At 41.0% G+C, this 20,389-nt stretch overlaps 1 protein-coding gene across 12 annotated transcripts in view; it reads right to left on the reverse strand.

Annotated features, from left to right (window-relative positions):
* LOC146583803 (serine/threonine-protein kinase BRSK2-like) overlaps window positions 1–20,389 on the reverse strand; it is a 157,463-nt gene that overhangs the window by 60,895 nt on the left and 76,179 nt on the right. For all 12 annotated transcript variants that reach the window (XM_085277712.1, XM_085277668.1, XM_085277694.1 and 9 more), the window contains exon 2: window positions 17,347–17,441. In XM_085277712.1, coding sequence (XP_085133838.1) covers window positions 17,347–17,441 — 95 coding nt within the window. The remainder of the gene's footprint in view (window positions 1–17,346; window positions 17,442–20,389) is intronic.

Genomic DNA, 20,389 nt, shown 5'->3' on the forward strand with positions numbered 1-20,389 from the left:
TCTGATGTGTTGGGAGGCCAATGCCATGAACTCTTTGTTGTTCCTCAGTCTAGTTGCACTTTCCCACAGGACAGTGTAAATGCCACCAGTGTGCTTAGTTTGCGACAATGTTCAGGTAGGAGGTACACGTCTTGGTGTTATACCTTTCACTGGTCAGTATTTTTAACATTATAGCGATGCAATCTATGGTCAGCACACTTTAGGTAACGAGGTGTGCATGTTCCCACCTCCCACAAGCGCTCTCAAAGCAGGATGGCTGCAGGTGCAGCACATCAGCCCAGCCTCCTGCTATCACATCTAATTAGCCTCATTTTCATCTCCTCACACAATCGGGCACACACTGTAGCATGGCAGAGGCTAATTAAACTCATGTACAAGACAAACAGACGTTGAACCCCGGCCGTCCCCGTGCGAGCTACGACGCTGACATTTATTAAGCTCGATTACGACCCATATGGTTTTTTAATGTGTGGTAATAAAGTGTGAAGGCACGTAGAGAAGGCTGGGGGTGGGGTGGGAGTAAAAGCGAGCGGCAGCACAGGTGAAACACTGTTACTGTGATCACGTCGGAGACTCGTCTATCCTTCAACCACCATCTCCACTCAACTTAATTAACTTTGCCTCATCCTCTCCATTGAGGTCTCCAGCTTTGCTCAGTGTCATCAAAAAGGCATTAGCATATCAGCTTTTATCAAGTTAGAGCATGCATAATGCAGCCTATAAGACACAAAGAAGTGTCGGCTTTAAATTGAATTAACATTAATGATGCATTAATGTAAAGCCATTATAGCTTTAGAACACATTCATATCTTGGACACTGTCAGTCAGAGATGGAGTATCTCTAAGCTGAACCCATTCAAAGTCGTTTTCGAGCCTTATCTTTATCTGAAAGACAGAATTTAAAAATATATTGCTGTTGGTATTTCTAACAACCTCTTCTGCTCATTTAAAGCTCTGGATTTTTATTCTGGGACCTGAGCTTTCCATGACTCATCGTTCAAAAATAGTCGCTGTGTATCACACACTGGGCCTTGATGCAGGCTGACAGTTCATCCACTCTGTAAACAAGTGGCTTTAGCTCCTCCTTCTTTAATGCTACTCTTTGAGCCAACTTTATTCGTCTTGGCTGTTTCTCATAAGCAGAAGGTTTGATGAGCTGGGCTTCTGTTGTCAGAGGTGTCTGTGGTCTCAATGACATTATATACAGTGGGGCAAAAAAGTATTTAGTCAGCCACCGATTGTGCAAGTTCCCCCACCTAAAATGATGACAGAGGTCAGTAATTTGCATCAGAGGTACACTTCAACTGTGAGAGACAGAATATAAAAAAAAAATCCATGAATCCACATGGTAGGATTTGTAAAGAATTTATTCGTAAATCAGGGTGGAAAATAAGTATTTGGTCACCTCAAACAAGGAAAATCTCTGGCTCTCACAGACCTGTAACGTCTTCTGTACGAAGCTTTTCTGTCCCCCACTCGTTACCTGTATGAATGGCACCTTGACACGCCATGTCGCAAGTTTTGTGAGGTGCTTTTTTGATATTTAATGGATCGGATTACATTTTTTATTTCTCTCCGATATCCGATCCAGTAATTTATACCAATAGGTAATATCGGATCGGTCCATCTCTACTACTGAGTCCTCAAAGTGCTTTCTGCTGATATCCGATACTTATGTGTTGTACCAAGTGAATCCATATAATAGGTTTTATGATTTTGATGTCCACACTTAACTCAATGTGCAACTTTATTGGCTGACAGTAGACAGTGTGTTGTGGTCCACAGGTGTAAAGTGCACTAAGATTTCAGAATGCAGCCTGAATACAATCATGTCAAAACTCAGTCTGAGCGTTATGGTGATGCCTAATTTTACCAGTTCTTGTCACATGCCAGGTGTCATGTTTCATTAGGGGCTCAGAGCTCCTGACTGATGCCTCCACACCTGATAGATACTCTTAATGAATTATCAGCACTGATGATGCTTCCAAATCTCTATTTAACTGAAACATGATGCCGGGCTGAGGGGCACAAGTGGCAATAGATTGGAACATCTACTCGGTAATCAAACCGCCATCTGTTGCTATGATGTCTCGGTGATCTTGGAACCACGAAAAGCCCAGTCCACTCCAGTATCCAATCACAATCCCACAATCAAACCGCTAGTCCTGACGATGACTGTTTTGTGTGAACCAACAGAAGAGACAGAACAATGAAGCAGTTTATGAAGCAATGCAGATGTATTCCATAAAAACGACAGACAGAACATCTTTGTGCAAATCTAATACAACAAAGATGTAAGAAGGAAAGAGAGAAGTGCAAAACTGGAGAAGAGTATGGAAAGATAAAAGGACAAGATAAAAGGGAAAGAATGCAGAAAAAATGGAAAGGAAGCGGGAAAAGATCGGAATGGAGGAGGAAAGAAGAGTAAAAAGTAAAGAATAACAGAAGAAAAGCAATAAAGTCAGAGGAGATGTCTGCATCTCAGTGATCACCAGGGAGCGTCTCCCACCCTGCTGCCAGAGCTGCTGGATAACTATCAGGCGGTGTGCCCAGTTGTTTCCCTGCAGATATCTTCGTGATAAGTGAGACGAAGCCAGCAGCCTTCACAGCCTCCTCACTGTGCAGCGGCATCAATCAGAATACATGAGCAACAATCATGCGGAGCGCAGGCTGGCTGATGTGACAGTGAGCGGATGAAGGTCAGTGGTTAATCACAGTTAAAGGGTAGACGCTGTCCTATGCGGAGGACTACAGTCAGAACAATTCCACGTATCTGCTGTCCGCTCCATCGCTGCCGTGTCACTCGAGAGGTTCAGTCATTCTGAATGATGACAGGCTAAAGGTCGCGCAGGTACAAAAGCACCATCACAGTAAAAGAGCCTAATTTACCTAAGAATTAAGGGTGGGCGATATAAATGATATAAACAATATAAATTTGGCCAACGATAGAAATTTTGACTATATCGCTCTATCGCATGTTGATGATGTCATCAAGCTGCGCCTGTTTTGGTCCAAAGCACTGCAGCAGCTAAAAACATTATCATCTGCAAATTATGGCGGGCGACAGTCATAGCAAAGAGATGAAGCACTTTTGAAATATGGGGAAAGCCAAAAACTGCGCTTCCTCCACTTCTGTAACATTGATTCATTAATGTTGAATTCTCTCGCAGCTGCTCTATTCCCATGTTGTTGCAGTATATTAATAACTAACCTCGTATTGTGGATGAATGATCTCAGTTGTTCTCCTGACTGAAGTTTGGCCCGTGTACAGCATCCTGCTATGCGATTGCATTTGTCCCTGACCACCAGAATCCCTCACGTTAACTTTTATCGAGTGGAAAAAAAGTTGGCGTTCATCCTCCAGCTTCACTGTGCTAATGTTATGCTAACATAGCTGTGTCGCTAGCAATCACGTAGCACATCATTATATAGCAGCTAGCCCAACTTCAGTAACCCTGCAAACGCCACTGCTGTTTAGTTTTCTGTCTTCATTTATGTTGGAAGTTGGAAGTGGTAGCAGAGCTGTACGTTTTAATTAGTTTCAAAAATCTCTCTGTCAGAACATGGTATGAAATGTTTAGGTGTAAACTAGCGAGCTAACTTCCTGCTAACTTCTAACTCCGTTAAATTTAATAAATTCTGTTTTCATGGATGTTAAACTTAATTGTTACACCTGGTAACGCAGCAACGCTGATGATTTAATTAAAGATGAAAGAATTTAGACCGTTTTTAACTCTTAGTGTTCGTTTGACTTTGGGACCTGAAGCGGACGGAGTTTTGGACCCAGATTACTCCGCAAAGCGCCTCACTACAGCAGCCGTAATGCTCTGACAATCCATCAAGCAGTGCGGCTTACTAAAGTTGTACTAAAACATTTTTTAACAGATTTCTGCACGCCCAAATCTGTTCGAGGTCAGTAAGCACAACCACAATTCATACATAAGGCACACTCTCGATTTTTGAGAAAATTAAAGGATTTTTAGTGTAGAAAATACGTTATACAGAAGAAAAGAATATATCGTGATATATATCGTTAGCGTACATGCTTCAAATTATATTGCGATATGAATTTTAGGCCATATCGCCCAGCCCTACTAAGAATGTTTGGTCTTCACTTCTTAAAATGCAATTTTTGTTGTAATTCAAATCTCTAAAAATAGCTTTTCTTACTTACCGACATAAGACAGACGGGGGGAATCTGACATACACATAAATTGTTATATGAATTTACGAGCATTTCAATCAATATTACCTAAAGATGACTTTGTTTTGTACCACTTGCACTGGCCAGCACCATCTCCAGGTCAGACAAACTTAGTTTCCTTGTTTCTTAACAACTAATATATTCGTTTAGGCTTAATCCCTTTGGTGTGTTTCAGTTGTGCAGAAGGCATCCTTTGGCAGAGCTGCATGACGTGCTTCCAATTCATAATTTTTCAATGAAATAAATGTATTTCAAATAAAACCATGATATTTTCTATATATAAAGGTGCTATAAGTACTGTTTAATGCCCCACATCAACCAAGCAAAACCCAAAAGTTCAAGTGGGACACAAACCAGGGTCTCCTATCTGTTACACCTACTTATTCCACAGACACCACTCTAACCTTCATTCATGAACATTATGGGCTTATATCTTGACATCCACCATTAGGGCTGTTCGATATAACGATATATATCAGATGACGATACGTCTATCGTTGCATTTTACGCTATCGTTTGTTTCGTGGTGTCGCAAAATAAACTGTTTACGGCAATATTTTTTCATGGTTTTGATGGTCACTGTAGTGGCTATATTAATTTATTAAAGTTCTCTCTTTCTCTTATATTTAATATAACCACACTACGGACGGACAAGCGCCTGTTTTTATGCGTTGTCGTTAGCAACAACGACGGTAACAGCATCGCGTGTCCGCTTGTTTATTTTCCACATAAACCTTTCACAATAAAGCTCAAGACGCCCAGCTGGAAACACTTCACGCAAGTCGAGCTGCCCGAGATTCACAGAATTTACAGAAAATGTTACATTTTTGTGATTTATATCGTTATCGGACGATAGATGTCTTAATATCGGGATATGAGATTTTGGTCATATCGCACAGCCCTATCCACCATCACTATCCCTAGTTCATCAAGGCAGTGACACAGAAAGACAAAAAGACACCTTGTGCATAATGGTGACATTCAGAAATGGCATAATATGTTGTCTATGAATGAGATTATTTTCATTATTTGGGAGAGAACCAGTGGTTAGAGCTACAACAGCCAAATCCAAGTTATAAAACTAATTACATGATTGATAAGGAGTTGTGAAAAGTGCATTAGTTTGGCCGGGATCATATCATCTGAAATGTCAGACACTTATTTTCAGCTGTGAAGTTTTCAGTTCCCTTTGGAAATGTTGGGTTGGGCTTGACATACGGGAAGAATAAGGTTCATGCCCTTACATAAAAAACAAACAAACAAACATTAAAACTGTTCAAGAAAGGCCCAGTTAGCCTACTCCCACACTGAAGAAATAATAGTGAATAAAGTAAGAATAATTACAATCATCTTCTTCATATAAAACATACCCCAACGCCCTCACACTTTCTTTTTCCCCTTTTTTGTTTTCCTTTTAATTTCGGGGGGAGGGGGGCATTTTGGTCCCAATGCAAAAGGTGAGCCACTGACTTTTCAGACCCCATAAGTATGGTAAAATCAGCCTAACACACACACACACAGACACACACACACACACACATGCAACAGCGGCTGTGTGCAGCATAAACACACTTTAAGACAGTATTGGTAAATGGCCTGCATTTGTATAGCGCTTTTCTAGTCCATAGGACCCCAAAGCGCTTTACACTACATTCAGTCATTCACCCATTCACACACACATTCACACACTGGCGATAGCAAGCTACATTGTAGCCACAGCTGCCCTGGGGCGCGCTGACAGAGGCGAGGCTGCCGGACACTGACCACCACCAGTAGGCAAACACGGGGTTAGTATCTTGCCCAAGGATATTTGGCATGCAGCCAGGATGCAGCCTGGGATCGAACCACCGAAAAAGAGATTTAATCCACACACACACAATCACCCTCCCTGTCCACATGCTGTTTCTGTATTTTCACGCTTACAACACGAGTGCTCCCACAGGACAAGAGGCAGCGCATGAAGCAGAGACAGAAAAAGCACTTGGTAAAAATTTCTAAATTGTACGCTACCATTGTTGGATACCAGCTGGACCAGAGGATAGGCGATGGACTAAATGGATTAAACAGATTTAGCTGTAATGAACTGATTCAAATATCACCAAAACAACATAATTCTAAAGTGTCATTGCTACGTATTGTTGCAATGAATTGAACAAGACATTCATGAAAGTTGCATTTTCAGGTGGTTCGATTATGTTTTTCCCCCCAAACACAATCGTTTCAGTGTAGCAAATGCAATAGAGAAGTTGTTCAAAACAAATGAATCATATTTTATAAATTTGCAATGTCAATAAACTGTTTCTATTTCTAAAATCCTGGACCTTCACCCACTCTTCCCCATGCTCCCAGAGACAACAGCATAATCTCATGGACAAACATGACAGCAACATCATGTGACTGGTAAATATGCAAACAGGTGACAGTAATGTTAATGTGCCTTCAAACACCTCACCTTTACAACGTAGCAACATGTAATGACTATTTGTCTTCATTCATTCAATTTATATACACTGTTAAAAAATACAAGAAAAAAGTTTAATCAGCATCGAGTCAAATTAACTTCTGAGATATTGACATGTGATCTGGTCAGTTAAGGGAGTTGTTGATCCATCTTAGCTGCTTTGGTGTTAATGAAGTTATTAACAGGTGCACTGGAGGACTCACAATGAGACAACTATCTTTCCCTGGTGCGCTGGTCTCCCATCATCTTTCCTGTTTTTTGAATGGTTTTGCGTTTGGCTAGGATCAGTGGTACCACTGCTAGCACGAGATCATACCTGGACCCTTCAGAGGTTGCACAGGTAGTTCAACGACTCCAAAATGCTGCAACGTGCCAAAGCCAGAAGGTGTCCTGTTGCCTTCCAGCACAGTCTCAAGAGCATGGAGATTTCAGGAGACACGCAGTTACACTACAAGAGCTGGACCTATAACCCATCAGCATGATCAGTATCTGCTCCTTTGTAGAAGGAGGAACAGGATGAGTACTGCCAGAGCCCCACACCTCCAGCAGGCTACTGGTGTCAATGTCTTTGACCAAACAATCAGAAACAGACTTCCTAAAGGGTGGACTGAGAGCCCAACACTCTCTAGTGCAGTGTTTCCCAACCTTTTGGAGCCACGGCACATATTTCACATTACAAAAATCACACGACACCAAACAAAAATGTCCCGAAAAGCATATTGATCATTTTTCTCCACGCACCAGATATAGCAGAATTGGCTGGTTTCTTCTGACCACTACTCATGGTAGGGCCCTCATCTGGATCAGAGTTTTCTCCAGGACCAGGTCAGGCGGACTACTTCCTCTTTTCAAATATTTATCTATTGCTATTCATGCTGCATCATCTCACAGCATGACTATTATGTCATTTCTTCTTCGTCTTCTTCTGTTTTACTGGCATTTAGCAACCCATTGAATTAGAGCAGGTAGTTTTACTGCCCTCTAGTGGAAGACAATGTGATTGTTTTGCCTGTTACTCACGCTGGTCGCTTAGAGTACTAATCAGGTGGAACCAGATAATCTTCCACAGCACACCTGAACACTTCTCACGGCACAAGTATGTGCCACGGGTGGGTCCTGTGCTCACTGCCCAGCACTGTGGAGCCCGACTGACATTTTCCATAGAATACCAGAATTGGCAGGTACACCAGCGGCTCCCTGTGCTGTTCACAGATGAGAGCAAGTTCACCCTGAGCACATGTCACATGTGACAGGACGTTATGCTGCCTTCTCAGTATTACCAAGTTGATGGTGGGTCAGTGATAGTCTGGGGAGGCACACACAGACATCTCCGGGCCACAGAACCCTGAGTGCTGTTAGGTAATGAGGCAACAGTAAAGGTAGTAGACCACAGCACACAGCTATACTGTCAAAGTCTGTGTGAGTGTGAGATTGGCATGCACTATTATTGCTTCAATTATGCTGTCCTGAGCAGTTTCTGTCCTCCATCTCTTAGTAACCTGTGCTTCCTGTACAACACGCTCCTTTAAAACCAGCGTGACGCCAGTGTAAAGCCAGGGCAGACATGTGGGTGCTAGGCGGGACGATGGTAAGTCTTGTGTAAGGTGTTGATCTCCGAAGCATTGCTATAAATGTCAGGCTGCTCATCCCACCAGAACCATGCATTGGTGGTAGATATACACACTATAGCATCTTTGCATGAAGTGCATGTTAGTTCACAACAAAGGCCACTAAGGACTATGAGGTAGATATGGGAAAAGGTTGAGGGTGAAAACACAGGTGAAAGGACTGAGTTACCAGTGATCAGCAGAATGAATGACAGAACAGATGATTCTGAAGGTTATGTTGATCAAGCACTAAATCCTGAAGTTGTCCTTTACATCTCAGTTATAATTCAACATTTTTTTGCAACCATGACCTCATCGGCTTAAATCACTTTTTGTTTTTAATGGTTTCAATTATTCCAACTTATTACAAATTAGAGCAGGGCGATATGGCCAAAAATATTTATCACGAAATATATATCTGAAAATTTGTGATAACGATATAACTGACGATATAATTGATGCGAGACAAAATACAACTCCACAACTTTACTAGCACAAAAAAAAACACCATCCATTTATTTTCACTTAAACAAGAAGCTGGTTTTTATGTGCATTAAAGCTATATAAAAATTTAACAGTACAAATGTAAATTCCTTGCTGAAAGTTTAACCAAAAGGCATTTCCAGTAGAAATGGGCTGACATATCCTGAGCATAACCATGTATAATATCCACTGAAGTTAAAAAGAGGTGCTTTGCAACATTAAACTGCAGTGTGCCAAATAAAAAAGTCAAATACGTATTTTTCAGACCATAAGGTGCACGGGATTATAAGACACATTAAGCAAAACAAAGCAGTCAGATAAATAAAACTTTATTCAACTCATTCTTCTTGCTTCCTCCACTTCTGTACCATTGATTCATTAATGCTGTATTCTATCACAGCTGGTCTATTCCCATGTTGTTGAAGTATATTAATGACTAACCTCGTATTGTGGATGGATTATCTCAGTTGTTCTCCTGACTGAAGTTTGCTCCGTTTACAGCATCCTGCCATGCGATTGCATTTGTCTCTAACCATCAGGAATCTTCACGTTAACTTTTATCGAGTGGAAAAGTGTTAGCGTTCATCCTGCAGCTTCACTGTTTATGTTATGCTAACATAGCTGTGTCGCTAGCGATCACGTAGCACATCATTATATATCAACTAGCCCAACTTCAGTAACGCTACAAACGTCACTGCTGTTTAGTTTTCTGTCTTCATTTATGTTGGAAGTGATAGCAGAGCTGTACGTTTGAATTTTTTCAGAAATCTCTCAGTCAGGACATGCTATCCGGTCGTTCAGTCTGACGTCACTAGCCGTGTCTGGGCCTAAACTCCGCTGCAGGTCCACATATCAAACGATCACTATGGCATTACTGAGAGTTGAAAAACTGTCTAAAGTCTTTCATCTTTAATAAAATGATCAGCGTTCTGCTCTACCAGGTGTCACAATTGAGTTTAACATCCATGAAAACAGAATTTATGACATTTAACGGAGTTAAAAGTTAGCAGGAAGTTAGCTCGCTAGCTTCTATCTAAATACAATATAGCATGTCCTGACTGCGGGGTTTTGGAAACAAAGTAAAACATACAGCTCTGTTATTCACTTCCAACATAAATGAAGACAGAAAACTAAACCGCAGTGACGTTTGTAGGGTTACTGAAGTTTGGCTAGCTGGTATATAATGATGTGCTACGTGACCACTAGCGACACAGCTATGTTAGCATAATATAAACAAGCTAACTTTTTTTCCATTCGATAAAAGTTAACGTGAGTGTTCTCGGTGGTCAGGAACAAATGTATTAAAGTGGATTAAAGGACGATGATTATTTGTAGCTATGCCCTACATCTCTAAATATGATAACGTGCATGCCTACAAATGTCACTGCTGTTTAGCATGGCAGGATGCTGTAAAAGGACCAAAACTTCAGCCAGGAGAACAACTGAGATAATCCATCCACAATACGAGGTTAGTCATTCATATACTGCTGCATGGGCTGGGCTGTAGTTACATCCTAAGGTTTTAAAAACTGAGCTTAAATAAATGATTAGTGGTAATAAAAGCCGAGGGAGGTCAACAGTGATCACTGACTGTTTTAGGAGCTTTTTGAGATTAAATATAAGAAAATACATAACACTAAACATGTTAACAACACAAAAGCCATATTAAACACAGACTACTTTAGGCCCAGAAGTAGGATTCGTCACGTCATCACTTAACGACCGGATATCATGCTAGCGAAACTAGCGAGCTAACTTCCGCTAGCTTCCTGCTAACTTCTAACTCTGTTAAATGTAATAAATTCTGTTTTCATGGATGCCTGGATGTTAAACTTCATAGTTACACCTGGTAAAGCAGCAACACTGATCATTTTATTAAAGATGAAAGAATTTAGACAGTTTTTAACTCTCAGTAATGCTGCAGTGTTCGTTTGACTTTGGGACCTGAAACGGAGGGAGTTCAGGACTCAGATAACTCCCAGATTTAATAATAATAATAATAATAATAATAATAATGGATTGGATTTATATAGCGCTTTTCAAGGCACCCAAAGCGCTTTACAATACCACTATTCATTCACTCTCACATTCACACACTGGTGGAGGCAAGCTACAGTTGTAGCCACAGCTGCCCTGGGGTAGACTGACAGAAGCGAGGCTGCCATATCGCGCCATCGGCCCCTCTGGCCAACACCAGTAGGCGGTAGGGTAAAGTGTCTTGCCCAGGGACACAACGACCAGGACAGAGAGCCCAGGGATCGAACCGTCGACCTTCCGGTTACAGATGCGATTCCCAACCCCCTGAGCCACGGTCGCCCACCTTAGAGCACCTTAGTCCAATAACGATGGCCTGCTTGCATGTTCTACAAAAAAATGTGCTTTGTCGTGTATCTGACGGACAAACACCAAACCAGTTCCACATAGGGTTGCCAACTCCCTGAAAAATAAATAAGGGACATCTCGTGGCCAGGGCCGGGCAACCCAGTTGTCTTCACCCTTCCCAGTGTGGTGAATTTTCTAGCTCTTTTTTTGTGTGTGAAATTTTTTTTCTTTTTAACCATTTGACTTGAAGTTGATTTAAGTAGATGCATATTCTATTCTTTGTGATATGAACACATGTGAAACAAGTGATCATTTAGCCATTTATTTTTAGCTCAAAATGACAACATTAACACAAGAAAACAGGTCTCTTTCTTAAACAGAAGCCTGTCATGCTTAACTTTTGAGAATATAAGTAAATCTTTCTTTAAAAGAACTCTGTCCTGCTTAACTTAAAATAATAGAAAACAATAGAAAGAAAAACATTCTTGTAACAGTGCACATTTAGTGCATTTAGTACAATTGGCTTCAGTTGAGGTATTATTTCAGCTTTTCTAATGCTAATCGGCTGCTCATGTTTGTAAACCCGCTTGTTCCCATGATTACGCATCTTAACTCATCATCATTATTCATCTGTGTATTACGTTTATGTATTAGTCATCTATTTGTTGTAATCATCTATCCTTGCAGTTGTTTATTACACAAAATAAATTATATTATCACACTTCTGGCCACATAGCGCTGATATTCACTGCACATGCCCATATTAACTTTTTCCAGCCAGGTGTTTTCCTTTTCCCATTCCCTTTCTCTGAGGGGAACAAACATTGCTGCTCTAATGCTGGGCTTACACTGTGCGATTTTTGGCCCATTTTGAGACGATTTTTGAGTCGTGCGACCGTTTTGGTGATCGGACCGATTTTGGCCTTCATCGTGCGTCGTGTAGTATACGTGGGGTAACGAGAAGTGATTAACACCTCACGACCAGCTCCCGATCATCAATCGCTCGTGAGGGTCTCACCACAGGCGCTCACACTGCTCACGCGCAAACACGTAAACGTCAGTGAAAAAGATGGAGCAGCACGGCTGTGCAGCGTGTGATCTGGACACAAGCGATGGAGGCACAACTTGTAGAACTTGTAGAACTCATCCGAGCCTTTTCGATGTGGCATCACAAAATGATCACGACCACAACAACCGTGAAAATAGTTGGATTTACACTGTTGCTCAATCACAGCTGCCTGATCATGTTTTTCATTAGCAGTTTAGCAAAGTTGATGGTGGTGGTGTGTGTGTCTGTGTGAGTGTAAGACGGAGAGAGAGAGCGCGACAGATTCTCTGTTATAACCTTCATGTTATGGAGGCACAGTGTGAGCACTCAGGTCGCATCAGAGCATCGGGTCGTATAGTGTGAGACCTGCATCGTGTCATGATTCGAGTTTTGAGGAGAAGACAAACGACTGCATGGTCTCAGTAGATGCCAGAATAGTGATCTTTATTACACACTTCTAAGACAGAAGCATGGGAAGACAAGCGTACAGCCACAGATCTCCGCCGGGCGGCGGCTCTCCCATATCTTTTATATTCTCCATGATGACATCACACAGACCTTCCTGGAAATGATAACTTCCCCTCAGTCAGAAAGTTCTCCTTCTATGTCCTGATGCAGACTAATGAAGTAATAATGAACTAATAACAGTGCATGTAAATGATATCAGTGAGATTAAAATAACATCCATTATCCTAACAACTCCTTTGAAACAATGTAAGACATTCAACATAATACAGGTCAATCCAACAGATCTAATGATTTTCACACTCTTCTAAGTCAGAGGTCTAATGCAAACTAAAACTACATACCATATTATAATGCAACTACTTTGATCTCATATATAAGGTAACATATGATAACAAAATAATCTCACAATCGTGACCTACGAACTTCTAACCTCTGCGAGTCAATCGTGCAGTTTGAGCAGGAGCTGAATCGCGCGACTGAAAAAATCGCACAGTGTCTGCCCAGCTTTAGGTGTACTGTCGTCCGAGACTTGCACCGCAGTGTCGGCGTTTGTTTCCCTGTTGGCCATGCTTCTTGTTGTGGTCATCTGTTGTCTTCCGGTATTTTCTCCGCAAGCGACCTTTCCTCGACCAATGAGATGAGCGGTAATCTGAATTGTCATACTCGAATTGTCATAAGTGTGCTGTCAGCATGCGCGTTTTACCCATATTCTATCGTGATATTTCATTTTCTTATCGTTGCTTAACATTGTACCAGTATTACTGTGAACGGTATAATATGGCCCAGCCCTATTACAAATGTCTATTTAGTTTCTGTTTTTATTTAACTTATTTTCTTGCTTTTAAAACATAAAAATATTATTATATTTTCAATAATTAAATTTGCACAGTTTTCCTGAGAGAATGCAGGCTCTCATTCTAGATTACGTAGGGTGAAAAGTATGGACTCTCCAAAGATTACCAGTCCAGCACAGGACCACCACAAAGACAGATGACCATGTCACATCTATGGTCAATTTATATAATCCAAACTTGTTGGGGTGCAGTAGGTACGGATATGGTAGCTAGTCAATAAGCCCATAATTACCAAATTACTAAACATGGAATAACTTTAATGTGTGATTTTAAAAGGTTTCTTAATCATGAACCCTGTCAGGATGATCTTTAAACTAACAAAAAGGGATTTTTTTTTTTTGTTAATTAAATTGGCTTATATGTGACCTGTGTGACCCCAGCACAGTTTAACACTCCTGCATTTCACATGCACAGGATTATTCAGGATGAGCTCATTAGTGACTGACATGTCACTGGCCAATAAGCACGCAGTTTCACGGTCAGATCCAACATCCATATACAAAGATGACAGTGATGGAAGGGTTCATCTTCAAAATGATATTTCAGAAACCAGCAGCAACATCCATCTTATATACTGTGTATGGCACACACTTCAGGGGGATAACCGGTTTATTAAAAATGTGATTAACAGTTTGGCTGCTAAATTCTTATTTATTAGATAGTTTTGCTTCATTTTTAGCATTATTATGCTTATTGTAATCCTTTGATCATTTATTCATCCACTGCTTATCCAACTTCCCTGGACCCAATCCCAGCTGAGTGAGCAAACAAATTCCCATCCACATCCAAATCCGATTTACAATCACCAACCTAACCTAAGATCCAAGTCTTTGGACTTTGGGATGAAACCTTTGGAAGAACAGGAAGAGCATGAGCTCAAACAGAAAGGCCAGCCACAAAGTTTCAACTTGAAGCCATTTTTTTTTCTGGGAGGGGACAGTGCTAACTGTTGTACCACCACGCCATCACTTGATTGGCTAGTTAATTAGTCTCTGAAAGGTTGAAAGTGGAGCACCTGGAGGAGACCAGTGCAAGGAACTACAACAGGGACTACTCGGTCCCCGAGCTATTCAGCTGCTTATCAAACATTTTGTACTCACCAAGCATATAAAGTTAACTATTTGTCGGCCTCTGTAGTAGTATGGCACCATCACTGTCCTCTAGAGTCAGATGATTTTCACTAGTCCAGATGCTGACTAACAGACACCATCCCCGTGAGGGAAGCAGGTTGAGTCCTGTATAATTCACACAGCCTTAAAATACACCGCTATCTCTGTAGAACTACTGCTGCCAGTTAGGGCTGCTCGATTATGGCAAAAATGATAATCACGATTATTTTCACTGAAATTGAGATCACGATTATTTGACGATATTTATTTAACCCTTTAAGACCTACTATAGAACCAAGTCCACCAGAGCTTATATTATTTATTTTTTTTACATGCTGTAGTGCCATTTGTGGGAGCATTTCAAGTTGCTATACATCAATACAACTGTTATAGCCCATATTTTAATAATATGTATGCATTAAGTCCATAGTAATTACATAAATTGCAAAAAAGTGCAATAAACTACAAAAAAAATTGAAAATCGCTTTTGTTTTGTTTACATATATTTCTACTTGGAGAAATTTAAGAGGTTTATCCCTCAAAACTTTAAATACAATAAAGTTGCAAAAAATAGTTTCCCACCACAGGAAATTTATTTTGAGTGTCTTCATAGTTTTATTTTGGAGATACAGCAATTTTTATATACTGCAGGAAAAACAAAAAACAATCCTATGATGCAAATTTGCAAAGAAAACAGCAGGTGCATCATTTCACTGTGGGAAGTGTTACGAACAGCTGATAGGAACGGCAAAGCGTGTTTCTGGAATATTATGTTTTTGTTCCTGCAAGCGCTTTTTATGCAATTTTTGCAAAGCTATATGTGGAAGGAAACCGTGACCGAGGACAAGCTGATGGCATCAGATGTAAGTACAACTCCTCCGGTTTCATATGCAAAACAAATTATTGCGCTAGCTTACACGGTTCAGGTTCTACAGGGATTTAAAAATAGTTACGCAAAACGGAGCGTGCTGCTCTGACCGGCTTTAAAGGGTTAACAATGACTTTAAAAAAATAATATAAAATAGTGTGCAACACCACTGAAGTTTTTTTTTTTTTTTTTAAACTCTTTTCAATCAACGGCAGTCACTCTCCTCTCCAAATAACTTCTGCTTAGCTTTCCGAGCTTCCCTCGGGTCCTCTTAATCAGCGGTCTCCAACCTTTTTTGCGCCACGGACGGTTTATGCCCGACAATATTTTCACGGACCGGCCTTTAAGGTGTCGCGGATAAATGAGGGAGGGGCTAATAATCGGCTCAGTCATTTTTAATGATCGTTGAAAGCCCAGATCGTAATCGTGATTAAAATTCGATTAATTGAGCAGCCCTACTGCCAGTAACCTCGCCCTGTTCTCTCATATTGGTGTGTTTAGCAAAGCCAGTAGAAATTCTTTCAACTTTATCAGTCATGGATAAAAATCTGAGATGACAAAAAGAAAACAAAATGTATTTATATGGAAATGATTTGGGTGATCCGGCGTCTAACGACAAACAAGGGAAATGTAAATGGGTCTTGTGCGGTGAACAAAAGAGACGTTCGTGTGCAAAACCTCGACAGAATAAATCCAATGCTTCGCTAAGTTTGGAGCAAAGGAAAGGAGAGACACAAAAAAGGGAACCTGCAGCACATCTGAAAATGTCAAACAAAATGGGACGAGATGGGGTCTCTTCAAAATGCCAACGGAAGCAGGAGGAGCGGCGCCTCAGTGATGCTTTCAACATGCACCTCCTTCAAATCCCATCTGGGTTTGGTACTATATTTTTAGGTAGCTGGTTAAATTTCGTTGTGCGAGAACGCAACGGTTATAACTTGAGCCAATAGCTGCCTGTTGCCATGACAACAGGGCCTCGGCTTCTTCTGAAATAAAGCCGAGGCGCGAAAGATTAGAGAAAGCTACAGGGGCAACCCCCAGACAGACAGAGGAGGGAATGGCTGGCAGTGAACACAACCATGTCAGCATTAAAACATGTTAAAAACACAACAGCCTTAATAAACACAGAGTAGTTTGGACCTGGAAGCAGGGTTCATCACATCATCTCGGTATAAAGAATAATAATCATAAATATAGAAGAAATGTCAGCAGGAAAGAGATTGCTGAAAGTACCGAGAGGGACATGATGTGACAAACACAAAACAAAAACAACAAGACTGGCGAGGGAAAAAAAGGCCCAACGCTTTTTTTTCCTCCTATCGGCTGGGACTGCAAATAAAACTCCACGACATGACCGCACAGTTTTTAATATGTGACCACACACAAGCATAAATGTGGGCAACGACGTCTGACAATCACATAGGTGCAAAATCTCCCCACAGAAGTAAAGTAGTAAATTCGCCTTCATTGTACAGAGAGGCGACGGAGAAAGTACATGAGAAACTGAGGTTTTTATATTTGAAATGTAGAGAGAAATGCACTGTACCTGCATCATGTTCTGGTCCATTTCCTGCTCCTGTTGGTGTCTAAAGTGAATATTTGCCAATAGCAGCTTTGCAAAAAAGTAGTTATAGAAATCTAAGGACCTGAACATTTTCTACTATGTTGTAAGAATTACCACAAAGAATCTGGAAAACATGCAATGCTAAATATTATTCACATAGAAAAAAAGAACAGTGCATCAAACTCCTAACTCCTGTACATGGGACAATGCACTCATGACAGACAAGACACGGCCAGTGATTTTGCTTTTCTCTCCAAATCCCACTGACATGACCGGGAACCAGGTGATGAACTAGAACCCCAACTAAACCACATGAGCCGGGGATGACTGCATACGCAGAGAGTAAAATTGGTCTTACCTTCATAAGAACTGACTCACTGAGCTTTTCTCTGTTGACAATCTTTATGGCAACTTTCTGGTTTGTGACACAGTGGACACCCAGCTTCACCAGACCTGAAACACAAAAACGTAAATAAATTTCACATCAGTCGTCATTTCTTCATATTCTGAGTCACACTCGGAATATGCAAACTCATAACAAAAACATTTGAACAGAGGTTTTCATGGCAGGACGAAGTCTAACCATAGCTGACCATCATAGAAAGAAAACCCCGAACAATGAAGACGATGTGAGCAAGCACTTGATGGCAGTAAGATGGAAGAACTCCCTTTGAAGCAGGAACAGACCTGCATCAGGAAGGGGTTTCTATGAGCCGCTGTGGGTGGGGATAAGGTTGGGGTTGTTGTGTCACACAAGTCCTACATAAAGTTTTGTTAGACAATGTAGTCCGTAACTTTCTGAAGCAGATGTACTCGAGGTGCCCTTTCCTAAGTTTAGTTCTCAAAGTCTTACCTTATTTTATCTGTTTTTGAAGAAACGAGTCACAAAGAATATAAAACAAATAATTTGTTTTGATGTATTTCAGAACAAAGATGAAAGAAAACCACAAATCCTGATACAGGATTTTTTTTCATAGTTTAAAAGGAACGATTTATAATACTACACACTGATCCCAAACCACACAACTGCATATTAACATTACATATAAATATATACATTTAAAAAAATAATGCATAGAATCAAACATATCTGTTTCTTTCACCAGAGTATGGGAACAAATAAGCCCACTTCAGAATCAGAATCAATTTCTTCAATATTTTGAGTTTTAGGATTTTACCTATGTTCTTGTTCTAGTTCTGTAGTTCTGCTGGTACTGCTGGTATTTTATTGCAGCACTGGTTCTGTTGCCTAACACAGCGGTTCCCAACCCCTGGGCCACGGACCGGTAGTGGTCCGTGAGTCGTTTGAGGCTCGGGTGTGAAATTTATGGTTTTCAGGGTTTTTATCGTAAACTTGGTTTCCCTGGGTCTTTTCCCGTGTTGTAGTCGTGTGTCTTATTTTGAAAGAAATATTTGCGCGTTACCATAGCGACCAGAGCGCATTAAGGGGCAGAGAGGAGGACGTTACTCTCAGTGTTGTTGGCGCATTTCAGGAGGACGCTGATAATAAAGTTACACAGTTAATTCACGTTTATTATTATATTTACAAATTACCACAGTTTTCGTATTGGTCGTATAATTTTATTTTGTTGTATTTATCGGCGACACCTTAAAGGACGGTCTGTGAAAATATTGTGTAATAATAATGGATTGCATTTATATTGCGCTTTTCTAGGCGCTCAAAGCACTTTACAATTCCACTATTCATTCACTCTCACATTCACACACTGGTGCAGGCAAACCACAGTTGTAGCCACAGCTGCCCTGGGGCAGACTGACAGAAGCTGCCATATCGCGCCATCGGCCCCTCTGGCCAACACCAGTAGGCGGTAGGGTAAAGTGTCTTGCCCAAGGACACAACGACCAGGACAGAGAGAGCTGGGGATCGAACCGGCAACCTTCCAGTTACAGATGAGCTTCCCAACCCCCGAGCCACGGTCGCATTAAACCGGTCTGTGGCGCAAAAAAGGTTGGGGACCGCTGTATCAGAGCATTGGTTCTGTTGCCTAACACATTCATTGACATAGGATCTGGAAGGAATATCTCTTTTATCCAAACAACAACTACTGCAACTGGTTACACATTAAAAGAAATATATGATAATTAATAAAACACTAAGACCCAGTAGCAGACTAAAAGTGAAGTTAATGATTCTAGTTTGCACATGTATAGCTGGCTTTACTACAAGCTGATATAAACTCAGCTTTGTTAACCACATGGATAAAAATGTCACCGGCTTACATCTCCCAGGTTTCTTTATCACTGTGTACTTCTGAGAGCTGCCCTGATGTTATTCCACCATTCCAACAGAAATGTCAACACATACTACCTTTATCTTATTACAGTCACAATGACTCCATTCATCTTTATCAAAGCTCCGACACCAGGGGACTATATTTTACTTTGTGCTGAAGGTCTTCAGACAGCAGTGGAAATGCCACTGTGCATATGCACCTCTTTATTACGTGGCGCTGCATATATATTTCACAGGAGATGAGTGTGTCACTATTTGAAAGGTGATTTCCCTGCGGTGGTTCACAAGGAAGCGAGCGGAGCCGCGAGCAGCGGGGGTCTCTGGGCCAATATGGCAGCCTGGGGGCTCTTTTATGTCACCAGTTAGAACTGAAATGGCTTCCTGCGTGACATTCGCCGAGTCTTATTGATCTTGCTGTCAGAGAGGCTCGAGGACGGCTACAACTGCTTGCCATAATTCAGGACTAAGAAAGCCCTATAAAGGTTGCTCTGTATGAACACATTCAACCCAACAAGTTATGATAGGTGCTATAGAGGAGAGTACTCTGTGAGAGCTGAGCAGAAAGTAGCAAACTAGGAAGCAGAGATACTGTACCTACAGCTTAAATGTCTTGAATCAGCTATTGCGTGCTTTCAGAAAATTATAATTTTTATTTTTAATGTGAGCATCAAGCAATTATTGTTCCACTTGCACAGCATCATAAAGGGCTCATGACTGGCGCTGAACATCAGAGGAAATAACCACCAACTTTGGTCTTTTTGGTAGGGCTGTGCGATATGACCAAAATCTCATATTTCGATATACGACATTTATTGTCCCGAAAACGATATAAATCACAAAAATGTTAAATTTTCTGTAAATTCTGTGAATCTCAGCCAACTCGACTCGAAGTGTTTCCAGCTGGGCGTCGTGTACCTGGAGTCGAGTGTTTTGACCGATGCATGAAACTGTACATTTTTAAGGCACAAGTTGGAATGGCCGCCATTGTCTTTGTGAGTATTTATTACACGCCGTGCGTCGGGGAAAAGTCTGTTCTAACATTTGGAGCGCCTGCCGGCTCTTTTTTTTGCTTCTCATCCGTAAACTCTCTGCACACTCTTTCACGTGATTCTTGCATCGGTGGTAGAATTTAACACGCGTTTGTAAT

This window comes from Mchenga conophoros, linkage group LG1, assembly GCF_057382185.1.
Source record: "Mchenga conophoros isolate Kocher_MC1m ecotype Shallow Benthic linkage group LG1, M_conophoros_male_GT1.1, whole genome shotgun sequence".
In the NCBI taxonomy this organism is placed as follows: Eukaryota; Metazoa; Chordata; class Actinopteri; order Cichliformes; family Cichlidae; genus Mchenga; species Mchenga conophoros.